Raw genomic sequence first — 19,195 nt, forward strand, 5'->3', positions numbered from 1 at the left:
CTTTTTTACTCAAGCTATGTTATGTTTACTACCTAAAAAGGATAAAGATCCTTCCCTGTGTAAAAATGATTGACCCATTCCTTTAATTAATACTGATTGTAAGATTTTTGCCAAGTTATTAGCCCTTCGTGTTAATTTGGTCAATACAGATTTAGTCAACATATACCAAACAGTATTTGTTAAGGGGTGGTCCATTACATATAATTCTTGCACACTCCTTGACATTATTCATTTGGCTTCCAAGGTGGCTTCACCGATTTCAGCAGTTGCGTTGGATGCTGAAAAAGCATTCAATAGGGTAAATTGGGAGTTTATCTTTGGAGCACTCAAATGGCATTGTTTTAGTAATACCGTTATCAGATATATTAAATTACTTTATTCTTCACCTTCTACTTCCATTTAGGTCAATGGTTGCCAATCCAAATATTTTCCACTTCACAGAAACCAGACAAGGTTGTCCCTTGTCACCCCTTTTATTCATTTTGGATTTAGAACCTTTTTTGGAGAAATTGCGTCCCTCTCCTCATTACACAGGTTTCCAGTTCAAACATACAGAAATTAGGTTTACTGCTTATGCATATGACATTTTACTATATCGCTCCAATCCCACAACTTCTTTGCTGACCTTCTTTTCTATTTTAAAAGAATATTCTCTTGTTTCTGGTTACAAAACTCAATCTTAAAAAATCCGGGTTTATGCCACAAAACAAACACTGCTTTTCTCATTTTTTTCATAACACTGCTTTTAAATGGAGCCCTAAACATATTAAATGTCTTGGTGTCGTCTACTCTAACAATATTAATGAAAGTATCAAAATTAATCTTGCTGATATCCTTAAAAAACTCTGCTCTCACTGATAGCTGGTCTCCACTTTTCTTCTCCTGGTGGGGCAGATTGGCTACGATTAAAATGATGTTACTTCTGATTATTAATTTTTTTTCCCATGCTCTCAGTTACTCTCCCACTTTCCTTTTTTAACCTCATTAACCGTTCTCTGACCAAATTCCTTTGGAATAATCGTAAACCTAGGATCTCCCTTGCTCGACTTCAACAACCTAAAGATTTAGGAGGGGTACATTTTCCTAATATCAGGCGTCATCATTCTGCTTTTACTCTTAAACAGGGACTTTTCTCTCTGACTCTTCTCATACACCTCTCACGGCTTGGAGTTCATTGCAAAAATCTTAATATGTCCCTTTTCCATTTCCTGTGTTTACCCGTTTATCTCAACCTCCCAGACGTTTCATATTGCCTAGTCTTACTCACTCTATTTCTGTTTTAAATTCCCTGCTTAAAATTCATCCTACCCACTCCAATTCTTTTTTAATCTCTCCTATTTGGTACAATAAATATTTAAAGATTAATAATAAAGCCCTCTTTTGGAAAGAATGGATCGACAAAGGCATTTCTATTTATGAGCACCTCTTGTGTGTTGGGTCCTTCATGACTTTCGCAGAGTTTAAATATTAATATAACTTATCTCCTTCCCATTCTTTTCATTATTCTGCCCTCCTATCAGTCCTTGCTCACATCCAATCTCAACATTCTTCCTCTATTACAAATTCTCAGTCATCTTCTACATCCATAGACTTCTCCAGTCAATTTAAGGCTTCACAAGTTTACAAGTTGTTGTCCCATTCACTCACTCCTAGGTCCAAATCCAGTTTCGAACTATTATGGGAAGAAAATCTTGCACAAGAATTTTCACTTTCCACTTGGAATTCTTTTTGGACAAAGAATCATACATCCTCACACTCTGCTAGTACTACGCAGACTCTTTGATATTTTTACACTAGGCTTTTCCGCACTCCCACAGAACTGCATAAGTTCAAATTATTGAATACTCCAAAATGTTGGTCTTGCCCTCACACTACCAGTGATTTTTTTCATATGTTTTTTCTCTGTAATAGGGTTAAGACTTTTTGGTGTCTCATTTGGAGAAAGTTGAATGATATTTTATCTACTAATATTCCTTTTGATGTAGTTCATGTTTTTTTGGGTGGCTCTCCCTTGTTCGGAACGCTCAGAGAAACATTGGTAAATTAATTGATTTATTTATAGCCTTTACTTTTCAGGTGATTATTACCAATTGGAAGGACACTTCAAAAATGTCATACCAAGCCTGGTGGAACCTGCTATGTCACCATCACAGACTGGATTGTGTATTTGCTACTTCTACATCCCTACTGATTTAAAAGGACATACTTTGGTCACCACTTACTACTTATCTTTCCTGGTCATATATTTGATTTTCCCTTTACTCATACTGTTAGGAACTATTTTAATAATATTATGTTCTATTTCTTGCATATTGTAATTTTCTTTCTTTATATCATTATTTAGCTGCCTTTTCTTCTTCATTTCTCTCTTTCCTTCTTTCCTCTTTTTCCCTCTCTATTTCCTTTTTTATAAATCCTCAAAATTGCATTTGTCTAGGAATTAGCTTTTATAGTATATTTTGTTATTATGTTTACTCTTCTATTATTGCAACTTTGTCCTTCTTGTTACTCACAATGTTTCTCATTATGTTATCCTTTGACCTTTGATGTTGTATGATATTTTGTTCGTTATACCTTGTATTTCAATTTAATAAAGCATTTCAAACTAAAAAAAATAAACTACCAGCCATATCAATGCTGCTATAGTTTTGACATTTCTAGCACTCACTTACTTGACACTGAGAATGCGCTTGATAGGGTCTTGTGGTCATGCATGTGGCTAACTTTGCAGAGGGGCTTTTTATTTAGTGAAGCTTCACTCCTTCAAAGGTAGTTGGGCATTACCCGATTTCAAGACTTAGCTCCAGCCTACTTTTGGATCTCATCTACGATGACTCCAGGTAGATTGTCAACCCAATTGTAATTCTTTCACTTATCAGATTGTCATGGCGAAGGATCGGTCAGATAAAGTGATTCTATTTTTTTAAGCAAGTGAGTTTTAAGGTAGTCACTGATGTTTCTCAGAACCTGGACTTACATTTGTTCTGTTTTTAAGATCCCATCATTGCATTATCATACACCTCTGTGGGAGAATTCTTCTTTACTAACTATATTTCATGATGTAGTCACCAAGTCATGGTCTTTCGGAGTTCTTAGCACAGTTGATCAATATTTGACTCTCAAGGATTTTGCTCCTTTGCTGATTTGTAAATTGTGTATGACTTGCCCCATAAGACTTTATTTAGGTACCTACAGGTTTGCAATTGCTTCCACTGTAATGTCCCTCATAGATTTATTAATGATACCCCATGCTTCCCAGTTCATGAATGGTTAATTTGCGATCCCTAATATTTATATTAGGGATTGCAAATTAACCATTCACAAACTCTACTGTATACAAATCATGCATAAAGAGAATGACTGGTGAGCATTTGGGGCCTTAAAATAGAAGTGGAGGTACAGGAGTCTGATCTAAAGTATTTTTTTGAAGCTGTCTTTTCCTCTGTGACCTCTGTAAATTTGAAATTGCAATAATTCAAAGAATCTATGGGGCATATATACAAGCCCCTATTGCCACAACAATGTCACTTTTTCAGACGTTGTGGTGGCGATAGGGTATTTACCTTATTCACAAGGCAGAATGCAGCTTTAAGCCAGTTAATTGTACAAACACCTACATTAAATACGCATATCCATTTTAGCAATTCGCTGAGTCCCACAAGATGTTAACATTTTTTTAATTGTTATTTCTTTTTTATATATGCACTTTTGCACATAATAAACATGAGGGTGGCACTGGGTGGTTTTTATGCACTAATGCACTTTACAAATTATATAAAGAGAGAAACATGAGTGGGCCCACTTGGGCTTTATCAACTGCAAGCACAGTCAGGAAGGACCTGGGGACTAATAGAAAATAATCACTAGGAAATATGTCCTCACAAGAGTCAGTACAAAAATACGTTACACTGCATATTGAAACGAAACACATCTCATTTAATATGTAAACAGAATATATAAATTATTTTTATGAATTATACAAAAACAACTGTTCTCAACTGGTATTTTAACTGAATATTTTATTTATTTAAATATCAGAAGTGACTATGCATTTAAAGTCGTGAATGTAAAGATGAAGACGCTGAAACTGCTCCCAATAGTATACCTTCTCTTTCTACGCTATCTGGGTATCACGTGTGCATGCACTTGGCACTTTAAATACGCAAATGTACTCTGCAGTCGCGTCATGTGATCAAGACCTGTTGAGTCCGAAATGTGTCATGAGGGTGAAATAAATTAATTTGGTGCATCAAAATTGGAGTTCACATTTGTTTTTCCCGAGGAGAAGGGGATTTTGGAAAGGAAGGTCGAAAGAATATATATATATATATATATATATATTCACTGAAAAAACCATAGGTTTTAAAGACGTTATAGTTAGGAATTAGCATTTAAAAAACCTTTGAGATTCACTCAAAAAACATAGGTTTCAGGGACATTATAGTTAGTTGGACATTTGACTCATATAAAACCAGAGAAATTCACCTGTTATAGTTAGTTGAGCTAACTATAACTCGCGCACCCACAATGCACTGCTGATGGTGTCTCATATTACATCACTCATGACATGGTCAGTGATATCACTGATGACATCTCAAATTATATCACTCATGACATCATCCAGTCCATGTGTGTTTCTGTAAAGTTTAAATATGTTTTCTATATATATATGCCAAAGCGTATTGAAGAATTAATGCATTTACAAATGCCTAAAAGGAATATTTCGTAGGTGCGTGACTGACTGTATAAATGAGTGATTGAACCTATCTTACTGAATGCATGTGTTAGTGACTTAACTGTGTGAAAGTCTGTATCAGTCTCTCAGTTGGTGTGTAAGCAACTGCATGGGTTGCTGAATAGCTACATGAGTGTCTATATAGGTTATTGATTTGTTGTTTGAGTATCTGTATGGGTCCCTGAGTGTCTGTGCGGGTGGGTGTGTGGGGGGGTGTATGAGTCTGTGCATAGATGTCTGAGTGGGTGATTCACTGTTTGTATGGATTAAAAAGTGCATCTGGGAAGGGCTGTATGGGTGAGATAGTGTGTGTATGGGTGTGTTGGTGAGTGAATGAATGTATCAGTGGTATATCTGTGACAAACTACATATTTTTAAGGCACTGTATGTGACTTTTGGAGTATATAAATGACTGTACGTTAGACTAAGTTACTTGAAGAGTGGTGTATAAATAAGTGTCTGCTTCTATCAGTGATTGTATAAGACAGTAAATAAGTATTGTATTGTATAAATAAGTGATGTGGTGTGTCTAAAAATAACGAAGTTGGTGTGTATAATTGTATACATGAGTAAATGGGTAATGTGATTGATTTTTTACATTACTGACTAGGTGTGTGAGTAACTCTATGGATATTGCAGTGTGACTGCATTTATAGATGCATGAGTGCATATTATAGTCCTGTACTGATAATTAACTACATGTATAAGTGACTGGATGTGTGTGTAGACCTAGGAAATAGTGAGAGGTATGTAGTATATGGCATTCTTATGTGTATGGTTTCCAAAAAAGTAGTCTGCATTTTAGAATGGGTGTACCAAAGTTTATATTAGAGCATCAGTATGTGTATCAGATTATCACGTGGATGATGTCATGAGTAATGTCATGAGTGATGTCATTTGAAATGTCATCAGTGATGTCACTGACCATGTCATTAGTGATGTAATATGTGACATCATCAGCAGTGCATTGCGGGCGCGCAAGATATAGTTAGCTCAACTAACTATAACAGGCGAATTTCTCTGGTTTTATGAGTCAAATGTTCAACTAACTATAACGTCCCTGAAACCTATGTTTTTTTTGTGAATTTCAAAGGTTTTTTAAATGCTAATTCCTAACTATAACGTCTTGAAAACCTATGTTTTTTTCAGTGAACTTCGAAGGTTTTTTAAATGTTAATTTCATATTTTAATGTTTAGAAAACCTATAATTTTTCAATTTTTTTGTATTATTTTGGAATTCTATTATACTTCTTTTTTTCTTTTTTTTGTTAAACAGATTTTATTGATGATTGTTGACAATATGCAGGCCTCTGCAAACCACAGGGAATCGCAGGACCTTAGCACCATTTCAGATAATGCACAATCACATTATTTAATAAAGCAATTTTTAATCAAAACAATGCAGAAATAAACATTTGCCCACTTGAACCCCTACGCCTACCCCATATTTCTTTTTTTAACTTTAAAAATTATGTAATGTTTTATATCTTCCCCCTAAAATATGTATATCTTTTAAATTTTTTTTTTTAGAAAACTGCACTCCCATACCAGTAGTGTACCAAGACCCATCTCCACGCGAATCCTATCCGCCATATTGCTAAACTCGTAAATGATGCGTATTTCGTATCCAACGGGTTCGTGGCACCGCGTCCCGCGTAACATCATATACGTATGAGGTCGTGCCAGCTGCTACTTTGGTATCTGATGAGTACGCAGCACCAAGCCACGAGTTAAGTCATGTACATATGGGGTCGCCCCCACAGTGCGTTGCATATGCGACGAGTGCACGCTGCCAGGCTCTGTGTTACGTCATAGACGTATGTTGTCGCGCTGGATATGCCATTTCCTTGTTTTTTTTATGTCTCAAAACTATATCTAAATAACTTTAAACTGTATATGAGAGCAAGCGATAATCTAAAATATTTTCAACATTTATATTTTTCTAACTGTAATAAACTTTTATTATGATAAATATATATATATAAAAGTATGTGATTAGTTCATAACATTTCCCATTGTAACAGTTGGAGGACCCTACCCATTTTTGTCATTCTCTCTACAGCGTTTGATGAGACACACCTCTTCTGCTTACAGAGCTGTTTTTGATTTTTTTTTGCTGTGTACACATATCATATACTACACACAACATGCAACGATCATCTGGATCAATATTCATGGTCTGTACATTGGCCTTCTACGTGTGATGGCCAGGCATCTGAAACGTTGCATCAAAAATTGGCCTGGCTATTGGTGGCTCTAAGGAGTTTTATCAGCCACGGGCAGACTACACATCCTACATCACATGTGACAAACAGTAAACAGTGATGTGTAGATTTGTGTTTCGGTGTGCTCTGTTGTCAGGCTTTACCAGTGTCATATGTGAGACTTTCAGATTCACGTTTGACGTGCATTACTTGACTGTAATGAATGTTTTAACTATGTATGACGTAGCCTCACTGCTCATCCTCCCTCCAGCCAAGCACATACACATGTGTGCGCTTCACGATAGCAACACTTTCAATAATACCCCACACCATTCACATGTGTGTATGGGCATATCCACAACCTTGACAACTACATGTGATGTTGGCCATTCAATGTTTTTGAACAACATCTCATCAGCGATAGTTGCCGGTACATCCTACATTATTGTAAATTGCGCATTCTGCGACGCCAAAACTGCAACAGAAACACACATAAGTAAACTTCCTGGCTAGGCAGGAACTGAACAATACCCAGGTCCCTGGAACAACTATTCACGCTGGCCTGGCCCACTTTGCATACGTATAAATAGGATAACGACAACACCACATGTCCCAGTTCTTCCACACTGCCTCAGGTCATATGGCCGCATCCACCTAGCATATCACAATGTGCAATTAAAAAAGGGATTCATAAGGCGTACACCATCCTGCCAATCCACACTGGACATGAATTGTGAACCCTACTTGACATCATGTTTCGAAAGGGATCCATGACGTGTACACCATCCTGCAATCAACACTGCATCTGAATTGTGAACACTGCTGTCCGTCGTCTTTGCACATACAATAACAGCAGGTGAGCAGTCGGGCCTGGGTGCACAAGGACTGCAATTGAGTGCGGTGCTGCGGGAAGGGTGGGGTGCATCAGCCTGGCTGCGCAGGTGCGAACAAGCGATGTTGCCATGAGTGATGATGTGATCTCTGACCTCATTCAGTCACATCTCTGTCTCATTTTAAGGACCTGCTGGACTGTAATGTAGGCATGAGCCAGCATGCAGCGCTGCCCTACAGACATGTGTTGAGCACGGTGCTAAAAGTAGGGTGGGGTGTGTCAGCCTGGATGTGCAGGTACGAACAAGCAATGTTGCCCTGCGTAAGGATGTGATCTCTGACCTCATTCAGTCACATCTCTATTTCATTTTAAGGACCTGCTGAACTTTACTGTAGGCCTGAGCCAGCAGGCAGCACTGCCGTACAGACATGTGGCGTAGGTTTTCAGGGCACTGTAGTGAGCAGATTACTAGGTCTACATGCACACAGGCTTGGGCCACTGCATTACACACGCACATTATGCTTCTAGCGTGCGCTCTGTTCCCTTGTATGTGAATGTTGCCATAACATATTATTATTTAACCTTGTGTATTCTCGTGCACTCCAACTCCTCTTTGAACCACGATTACCACTAACATTTGGTAGATCGTATTTCAAGAAGGAAGGATGCTCTCAACTGGTGTTCTCTATTAAGCTTCAAATAAACCTTCATTTACCTCCAGACGTTCCCACCATTATATTTTTTCTCCCTTTTCAGACACTGAATTGGTTGCGCCAAAATGGGCGGAGTGGGTGCTCACCCCTGTGCAAAATTAATACTTTCACGTAAACTCATAATCAACAACATGTAGAAAAAATGTAAAACAATGTAAGACAAATCAGACCCATATACATCACATATATATACGTATCAAAAATCGCACATCAATTTATCTTAGTGCATACATATAGCAAGGAACAAATACTGAATCTCTAAATATTCATTCAATCCTGATTTTTAAGAAACAATTTATTTATTTTAATTCAAGGGCATAAATTGAATATGTCTACCGACGCGTTTCTAGCCTTGTTTTTCCAGTTACGGGCTTTCATCAGGGCTTCTTACTGAGAGTCCTATTGGTCATATCTATTGCCTTGGATTTTATCTTCTTTTCTCAAATGCTACTAGCAAGGTGTTTGTGTATGTTATCACTTAGAGGCGTTCAGTGCCCAAACATACGTTTCCTTTAGAGTCCTGAGGCAGCTTAACTCTGCTTTGATGCCTTCCATCTCCTCACTGGCGGTTCGTTTTTTGGAGGATTTCAATGCTCGATCTTTCACGATCTTACTGGCAGCCTACACCTGGCATAAATCCCAGTCAGTATGTTGACTACGCCTGGGATTCTTGGCACCACAACAATCGCCACTGGGGGAAGGGAACCCTGTGAGCCAGAGAGATTCTCTGAAAGCAGGAGGGAATTGGCCATAAAGGAGAATCTCAGATTTGTCCTCATTCCATTTGAGGCTTGCCTGAGCCACCCAAGCAAATAAAGAAGACAGACAATGCTGGGCCAAATCAGTTTGGAGATCATCGCCCTTCCAGGTGAAGAGAAGCTGGGTGTCATCGGCATAAGCCATAATTTTGGCACCCAGCTTCTCTGCCAGGTAGATCAAAGGGGTAAGATATATGTTGAAGAGCAGGGGGCTCAGCGTTGTCCCCTGTGGTACCCCAGTGGAAACTAGACTGGAGGACGAGGAAAAAGGGGGCATCCTGTTGAGAGCGGTAGTCCAAAAAGGACCTAACCCAGGCCAGGGCCACATCGGTAATGCCGATGTCAGACAGCCTGGAGAGAAGCTGGAGATGGGGTACCGTGTCGAACGTGGCAGATAGGTCGAACAAAATCAGAGCGGCTCTGCCGCCCGCATCCAGGCACGCTCTAATAGCCTCCGTGATCTCCACCAGAGCTGTCTCGGTGCTAAAGGATGTCCGGAAACCGGATTGGGCCGGGTGCAGAGCACCGGAGGATTCAACGAAGTTCTCCAGCTGTTTAAATGCCACCTTTTCACATACCTCAGCTAAGGCCGGGAGATGGGGCGGTAGTTGGACAGAAGGGAGGGATCTGCTGAGGGCTTCTTAAGGAGGGTGAGGAGTTTGGCATGTTTCCATTGCTGCAGCACTCTATCCCAATTGAAGAGAATCATTCACAAGCCCCCCAACAGCAGGAGAGATTATCTCCCCAACCCCACTCAGAACCCTCGCGGTACAAGGATCCGCTGGTGAGCCTGATTTTAGAGATTTCAGAATGGCTAAAACATCCTTTCCCTCTCCAGAGAGAAGTGTACAAAGATTTGGCTAGGAGAGATGATATTCTGATAGGCGGCAGGGCGGGAGAGTTTTGGGTAGGGAGTGTAGATCTCAGACTGGCCTGGATTTTATGGATCTTATTGATGAAAAAGGTGGATAGCTCATTGCACCAATGGGAAGAAATGGGCGGGGTGGAAAGTTCCGCCGGACGCGACATAAAGCTACGGACAATGGCAAAGATTTCTTTGCTGTTGTTGTTGGCTTTTGCTATTCTGTCAGCAAAAAAGTTCCCCTTAGCTTCTTTAATAGCAGCATAGTATTCTCTCTGAGCAGAGCGGAGTGCAGCCTTAGCCCGGGGACAATACTTTGAGCGCCAATCCCGTTCTAATTTCTTGCATCCCTTCTTCAGTGTTTTCAAGTGGTCCGTGAACCATGGTTTTGAGGGAGAGCCTCGGGAACGACAGCTCGCTGAGGATTGTGTGGAAGAGAGTTAACAGTCTGGCTAATCCAGTCTGAAAAACTTTCCACTGCTCCCTCGAGTTCAGGCGCTTTGTTGGGGAGTGAATGAGACAGGTTCTCAGGGGGTCCTTCTGGGACCCCCTGAGAAGGGCTAGGGATCAGGGGGTCTCAACCCTGCCCCCTTTTCGCGTTTTCCACTCTTGTTTTGTGCTCTCTTGTGCCTCACTTCTCCTGAGAAACAAGATGGCTGCTCAGGTGGTCCCAGAAGGATAATAACATATATAAACGTTATCCGCTAATAGAATTAGCATTTACAAAACCTTTGAAATTTATTGAAAAAAAATATAGGTTTCACGCCTGATATAGTTAGGAATTAGCATTTAAAAAACCTTGCAAATTCACTGAAAAAACCATAAGTTTCAAGCCTTATATAGTTAGGAATTAGCATTTAAAAAACCTTGCAAATTCACTTAAAAAAACATAGGTTTCAGGCCTTATATAGTTAGGAATTAGCATTTACAAAACCTTGCAAATTCACTTAAAAAACCATAGGTTTCAGGCCTTATATAGTTAGGAATTAGCATTTAAAAAATCATTAAAATTGCTCCTATATAGTTAGTTGTACTATCTATATTTCGCGCACCCGCAATCCACTGCTGATGAAGTCACATATTACATCATTCATGACATGGTCAGTGACATCACTGATGACATCACTGATGACATCTCAAACAACATCACTGATGACATCATCCAGTGACTGTGTGTTTCTGTAAAGTTTAAATATGTTTTACATATTGAAGAATGAGTGGATGTATAAGTGTCTGGATGAAGGATTTAGTAGGTGCGAGACTGACTGTATGAGTGAGTGATTAAATGTGTCTTACTAAATGCATGGGTTAGTGACTAAACTGTCTGAATGTGTGCATCAGTATGTCTGTTGTTGTGTAAGCTGCTGCATGTGTTGATCAGTAGCTATATGAGTGGCTATATGGGTTATTGATTGGTTGCCCAAGTATTTGAATGGGAGACTGAGTGTGTGTGTGGGTGGCTGGGAGGTGTGTGACTCTGCAAAGATGTGTGAGCAGTTGCTTCACTAGGTGTATGAGTTCAAGAGTGCATGTGGAAACAGCTATATGGGCGGTTGACCTTGTGCATGGGTGTGTTGGTGAGTGAATGGATATCTCAGTGCTACAAGTCCAAGTAAGTACATATGTAAAACACAGTGCATGTGAGAGTTGGCATATATAAATGACTATACATGAGAGCCAGTTAATGTGCGAGTGGCTGTATGGATCATTGTGTACTTGTATCAGTGATTGTATAAGAGAGTACGTATGTGTTAGTATATGTTTGAATAAGTAAGGTGTTGTGTGTATAACTGTATAGGTTGAGGAAATGGAAATGCGATTGATTCTGTGTATGACTGACTAGGTGTGTGAGTAACTCCATGGATGAGTGGCAGTGTGTGAGTGTCTGTATAGGTGTATGAGTGCATATGATAGTGTTGTATTGATGAGTGACTGTATGTATGAGTGATTCTATGGGTGAATGAGTGAATGTGTGTGTAGACCTAGGAATCAGTGAGTCCCCATTGCGCACCAAAGAGGCGTGTGGGGAAATCATGGCAAAATTCAAGCTTTGACCTAAAGACATCCAGCCTATGGATACCAGGGAACCTTGCAAACTTAGGACCCGTACCCTCCAGATATGCCCCCGCCACCCAACTACCCTAGACATGCAAGATCCCCACATTTGAAATCACCAGAGATTCGGGTGGGGTTAAAAAGGCCATGTTTATTCACCACATTGTATAAACATGACAAGCAATAACATGCATATCTAAAATCACAAGTTATAACATAACTACATTTATGAGCATATCAGCTCCATCACCTTCCCAACCCTAAGGGAGGAACACCATCTGGTTCGCATCTCGCAACTGGGTATCCTACGCCAAGTGCCGTGCACCTGCCCCTTAGAGAGGTGGGTCCCGCCCTTCTATCCTTGTCCACCATTACCGGGGCCCACCTCTAGACCACCAGGCTGCCCTGCATCGCCCGGGAGGCTCGAAATCTGTCGCCCTAGCCTCCCCAGCCGGTGGTCACTTCCTCCCAGTGGAGAGCTTGCCATATCCCCCCTCAGAGCTGGCCTATGGAGCCCGGCAAGCGGGCTCCCATCCATCTTGTTTAGCCACCATTTACTGATCGCAGGTCTCTTCTCCGCAGAACGCCCCCCAAACCATTAATCTAAGGGACGGGTGGGTGGGAGTTTCGGGAAGCCGGCACGGATCACGAGAATGGCCAGGTGCCGGCGTGAGCAGTCAGGTATCCAGGAGTGATAGCGGGAACAGAGACCCCAGTCACAGGGAGTTGACCCTAAATAGTCCCAGAGTCTCCACCCCCTGACCCTCGGGTAACGAGATATCGCTGAAGCGGAGATGGGTCGGCCGGACGCCGATTGGGCCGTCCGCCCGACTAACCACCAGAGACCAAGAGCGGGCGGGGTCCGGAGAGGCCGGGTCCTAAGTGCGCGCGTTGTGATTCTCCGCACTTGTCATAGGACCCATACCCTCCAGATATGCCCCCGCCGCCCAACTACCCTAGACATGCAAGATCCCCACATTTGAAATCACCAGAGATTCGGGTGGGGTTAAAAAGGCCATGTTTATTCACCACATTGTATAAACATGACAAGCAATAACATGCATATCTAAAATCACAAGTTATAACATAACTACATTTATGAGCATATCAGCTCCATCACCTTCCCAAACCTAAGGGAGGAACACCATCTGTTTCGCATCTCGCAACTGGGTATCCTACGTCAAGTGCCGTGCACCTGCCCCTTAGAGAGGTGGGTCCCGCCCTTCTATCCTTGTCCGCCATTACCGGGGCCCACCTCTCGACCACCAGGCTGCCCCGGGTCGCCCGGGAGGCTCGAAATCTGTCGCCCTAGCCTCCCCAGCCGGTGGTCACTTCCTCCCAGTGGAGAGCTTGCCATATCCCCCCTCAGAGCTGGCCTATGGAGCCCGGCAAGCAGGCTCCCATCCATCTTGTTTAGCCACCATTTACTGATCGCAGGTCTCTTCTCCGCCACAAGGGTGGCCAAGGCCCACAGGTCTGACACCCTCCCCACCTGCGTTCAGAATAAATGACCAAAGTTCTTGGATAAAAGTATCAGTTCCATAGTCCGACAAATGCACCCCATCCTGGTGGTACATTGCTTCTCCGGAAATCATCCGGTGCTGGAGGTAGCACAAGCGGCCCTTCACTGAGCACAACCATGCTAGTTCGCCATTCAATCGCCTCACCGAGACGTTCAAAGATCTAAGACGCACTCCTGGGCCCCATGCCCTGCGTGATATCATGCCAGACCAGACTATTTTTGTCGATGGGAACTCATGCCCCAGCCAGGCAAACTCTGCTACTAGGGCTTCCTTGACAGCCAAGCGCCCCCTGTCGACCATGTCGTTGCCTCCCAAATACAAAATAATCCAATCCGGCGATTTGCGCTCTCGTGCCCTGAGCTCCTCGACGCTCCGCCTCAAGTGTCGGATCCGCATCCCTCCAACGCCATGCCATACGAATTCGGTCTCACCCAATGCGGCCGGTTTCACCACCTCTCTTCGCTGCAAGCGCACCGCCGCGCGACGCACGAAAGAGTGCCCGAGTACCCATACCACGGAAGCGGGTATACTAATCAGAAAGGAGAGAGATGAAGCCGTTAGACACTGCACACATATGTGTTACAACAATTCAGGCATTACATATCGTTTGTAGCAATCAGAGGTCCAGCGACCTACACCTTTCACCATCTTGGGGGCCAGACCAGCCCCTGCCGCTAAAGTTGCGGCACCAATCCTAAAGGAATAAGAAGAATAGCCCGCTGCTCCCAGCCCCAGATTCCCCAGAGCCAACCCAAATACTGCCTTGAACTGGTATTGGGACAGGCAATCCCCGTTCTCATGGACGAAAAGAGCCGACCCCCCCACCCCTGCTGGGCGTCGAGCCAGGTACGCCTGCATACGGGATACGGGGCAGGCAGCTATCCCTGGGGCTGGCCGTAACTGGATGTTGACTCCTTTTCCTGTTTGGCCTGTCTTGGACCGTCTCAACCGCAATACCAGGCCCGTCGGCGTAATGGAGACATCCCTGAGCTGCAAGCCGCCCCCATGGTCAATTCTGGAGGCCCCAACAATCTCACCAAGGCGAAAGGCCCCGTAGAAGGCCAGGCAGACGGCCGCCCCAGCATGATCCCTTCAAATGGTGACTGGCAAACAACAGGCAGTACCCGCAAAATATCAATCAAGGTCGGGAGATCCAAAGGCCTACGACAGTCCCGCCATGACCCATCTAATCGGGCCCAACCCGCTAAGGCCTTCCTAATCAAGAATGAAGCCCCAGGGTCCCGCTCCCCCGCCAGTTTAGCAAAGAAGCCTATCGCAGCCAGGGAAGCTCTAGCATAGGACACTGTTTTGCCCTGATCCCTCAGAACCTGTAAAAAGGCGTACATCGTTTCAGTTGAGAAGACCCTCACATCACCCAACTGTTCCACAAATGCTTTGCAAACATTCAATTGTGACTGATAGGCACGTTTGGTGCGATCATTCAGAGTGGCACCTACCAGCCCAATTTTCCACAGTGACGTAGGGAACGGCGTCATGCGCTCTTCCGCCTGCGGGTGGAACCTCCGGAAGTTCTGCAACTTGGAACGAGACAAAGCGTCAGCAGCATGGTTATCAACACCAGGTATATGCGCACCCTTCAAAGTCAAATTCAATTTCAAGCATGCCAACACCAACAGCTTGAGCAACCTAAGCACATGCAGACAAGTCGCCCCTTGTCGGTTAATAACCTGAACCACCGCCATGTTATCCGACCAAAAGGTCACTGCCCGGTCCCTGAAGCGATCTGCCCAGACCGTAACTGCCACCCATATTGGAAAAAGCTCTAGGAAAGCTAAATTCTTCGTCAATCCTGCTAAGTGCCACTCAGCTAGCCAGACCGCCCCGCACCAGGAAGGGCCCAAGATCGCCCCAAATCCGACACTCCCGGCAGAGTCAGTGTATAGGCCTAGCTCAACACTGGACACCGGCGGCGCGGGCCACACTACCCTCCCGTTGAAATCTGTCAGGAAGTCTCGCCATACCTTGAGGTCATCCTTAACCCTTGCTGTTAATCGCACCCGATGATGCTTCTGGGTGAGACCCACCATCGCTCTGGCTATAGACCTCGAGAAAGGGCGTCCCATGGGGATGATGCGTAAAGCAAAATTTAGCTGATCCACAAGAACTTGTAACTGATGTAACGTCACCTTCGGACACGCCAAGGCTACCTCAAAGGCTAGGGAAAAGGCTCTTACTTTATGCATCGGCAATCTACATTCCCCCGCTACCGTGTCAATTTCAATGCCTAGGAAGGACATGCACGTGTCCGGGCCGACTGTTTTGCTCGGTGCCAGCGGCACCCCAAATTCCTTCAACATGGCCACCAGCTGACTCAGGGCCAAAGCGCAGGCATCTGAGGATGCGGGGCCCATCACCATGAAGTCGTCTAAGTAATGCACCACATCTGTACATCCTGACTTTTCCGAAAACACCCATTGCAGCAAGGAGCTAAAGGTCTCAAAGTACTTGCAAGAAACTGCACAACCCATAGGCATACATTTGTCATAATAAAATTGCTGTTGGACCTGAAAGCCTAGCAAATGGTAATCCTCTGGATGCACCGGCAACAAGCGGAATGCTGACTCGATATCGGTTTTCGCTAGCAACGCCCCCCGGCCTAGCTCCTTCACTTTCTGAACCGCGGCATCAAAGGACGAGTACGTCACTGAGCACACTGCCGGGTCGATGGCATCATTCACCGATGCACCCTTTGGTGCGGATAGATTGTGAATCATCCGGAATTGTCCCGGCTCCTTCTTGGGCACTACTCCCAGAGGAGAGCACACAAAGTTCTCCCATGGAGGAGCCGGGAACGGGCCTGCTACTCGGCCTAAAGCCCGCTCTTTTTCCACCTTTGTGGCCACAACTGAGGGATGGGTCCTTGCTGAAACTTGGTTCCTACATTGACTAATAGGGGGAACATGAGACGCTGGGATACGAAATCCCCTGGAAAAACCCTCAAACAACATCCTAGCAGCTGCCCTGTCCGGGTATCTGTTCAACCAAAAAATTATCTTTTCAATATTCACTGGAGTAGGCAGTTTAGGCTTGGTGGGCTTGACATCCTTAGGGGCTGTTCCCCCCCGTTCTTTGGATTTCTTGTTGCACCTTGGTTCGGGATGGGACGGGTGACCGCAGTAGGCGCAGGCGTGCTAAAACTTGCACTGCCCAGGGGGCCATGTGCAACCTTTGCCATTGAATGCCCAACATGTGCCTTTCTTCTCTCCCGGCCCTCCCTTGGAAGTCCGAAAGGGCTGCCTCGCCGGATGTTCCCTATTGCTAACGCTCTCTAACCAAGCATTGACCTCAACCTGGTCCCAACAAATGGAGGGGTTTTCCTCCTTCGCCCAGCGAAACTCCCTATCGTATGTCAGCCAGGCTGACCCCCCGTAGGTGGTGTGAGCCTTTACAATCTTATTAGTATAAAACACCAGCGGAATCGCCAACTCTGGCCTCTTTTCCAACAACACTGAGACAGACGTGAAAGCCGAACAACCAATTGGTTATTGTCTCCTCTATCCTAGGTCTCCGCTCTTGGAAGGAGTGCTCTTTCCCATCCCTGTCCTTGTAATCCTCGTCTCGCCTCTTCGGCCTGATAAGGGAGAATATATCTACGTAGGCACCTTTCCAAATCTTCTCTCGCATTTCCATACTCACATGCGTAGCTAACATCCCTGACTGAGAAAGCACGTTCCCCTGACTAGTTCCCACCTCGCTGCTCCTCAGTGTAGCATCGCCAGGCTTACCTCCTGTAGATGGCCCCGCTATCGCTGTCGCGGGGGGCTGGGCTCCCATCGCTACACTGGGCAACGCTTTGCGTAACTCGACTAAGAGCGCCAACTGCCTCTGAATATCCTGCAGCGCACACTGTTCTGTGGCCTGCGGGGGCACCCACGGTGCCGCCGCCCCAGCGCTCACTCTCTCTAATACTTTCTCCGGGGCTGATAATTGGGCTACTAATGTGGAAACTGACGCCAGCAAGCTATCCAACGGATCGCCAGCGGCTGCCACTGCGGCCACCGGCTGCGGTGGGAGTGGGGCCGGAGGGACCGTGACTAATGGTACCGCGCCTCCCGGAGCCAACGCCTTCAGCGCCTCCCTAATCTCAGACAAAAGTGAACCCACTGGGTCTACTGGCGTGGCCACATTCAGCATGGGATCAGAAGGGAAAACCCGCTCTGCATCTAACGGAGGTGTGGGGACGGCACCTACTGATCCCTCGTCCTGTTCCCCCCTGGCAGGGCTAGGCCTACTATTCGCCCCTTTCCTTTTAGGCTGCGCCTTGGCCTTCTTCTTTACTGGTGGACAAGCGGCCTTCGGTGGCACCCCCTTGCGCGGCCGCTCCACTACCTCGGGCTGCTCCCCCGGGAAGAATCGCTCTTGTCCCCGCTATCGGGTGCCTCCTTGCTCAACTTCTTTAGCAGCAATTTCATAATCTGCGCTGATTCAGGTTCAGACTCCTTTCGCTTTTGTCCTCCCTTTTTTGGTGCCATGCTAACTATATCGCGCGTCGCACTACCTTGCTATAGCACCTAACGCGCCCCGAGTTCCCTGTTCCTGCTCCCCTAAGCACCGTTCACGCCGCCCGGCAGGAGCCCGCACCACGAGGATCCCCGCACACAGCCGTAAGCCCCGTAAGGCAGCGACACTCCAATCCCTTCCCAGCACCCACCGTGACTCACGGCTACCCACGAGGCCCCCCGAGGCACTCGACCCCTTACCTGGCTACACAAACGATACTCGATCCTTCTGCTTCTAGAGTTTCGGGAAGCCGGCACGGATCACGAGAATGGCCAGGTGCCGGCGTGAGCAGTGAGGTATCCAGGAGTGATAGCGGGAACAGAGACCCCAGTCACAGGGAGTTGACCCTAAATAGTCCCAGAGTCTCCACCCCCTGACCCTCGGATCACACGATATCGCTGAAGCGGAGATGGGTCGGCCGGACGCCGATTGGGCCGTCCGCCCGACCAACCACCAGAAACCAGGAGCGGGCGGGGTCCGGAGAGGCCGGGTTCTAAGTGCGCGCGTCGTGATTCTCCGCGCTTGTCAAACTATTGGAACGCCCACTAGAGGCAAGTAAATTTAAATGAACAAGAATTCACCTGGGATCGAATGGCAAAGATAAACGATGTCTGCAGATTTCTTTCCCCCGAAGAAGGCTGAGTGAAATAGCCGAAATGCATTGGGACAAAATGAGTAATACGAACCACCTTGAATAAAAATGGAATTACCCGTGATGTTGTGCGACTCAAATTTCTCCTGAAGGGGAAGGTGTTTAGATATATATACATATATATATTCTACTTTCATTATATGAATTTGTATCGGAGAAAAACTATTGTACGGGCGGCACAGTGATTACACACTTGAGGGAGGGCGGGGTATATGACTATGTGACTGAGGGTGGGTTAATTATGGTAGTTGCGAGTGAAAGGGAAAAGGCATAGTCCGTTCAAAGGCGATAAGATGGGCGTGGTTAATGAGTTGAAAAACCACAGGTTTGAGCGGTAGAA

The 19,195-nt window shown here is 44.9% G+C and overlaps 1 protein-coding gene across 1 annotated transcript; it reads right to left on the minus strand.

Annotated features, from left to right (window-relative positions):
• Positions 1-224: 224 nt before the first annotated feature.
• Positions 225-16,651, minus strand: LOC147725391 (uncharacterized). The gene is made up of 2 exons (XM_086964445.1): positions 15,665-16,651; positions 225-278 (listed from the first exon to the last, which is right to left on the minus strand). The coding sequence occupies exons 1-2, from the start codon at positions 16,649-16,651 to the stop codon at positions 225-227; spliced, it is 1,041 nt and encodes a 346-aa protein (XP_086820571.1).
• Between the last annotated feature and the right edge of the window lie 2,544 nt (positions 16,652-19,195).

The sequence above is a fragment of the Lissotriton vulgaris genome, chromosome 3_2, assembly GCF_964263255.1.
Source record: "Lissotriton vulgaris chromosome 3_2, aLisVul1.2, whole genome shotgun sequence".
In the NCBI taxonomy this organism is placed as follows: domain Eukaryota; kingdom Metazoa; phylum Chordata; class Amphibia; order Caudata; family Salamandridae; genus Lissotriton; species Lissotriton vulgaris.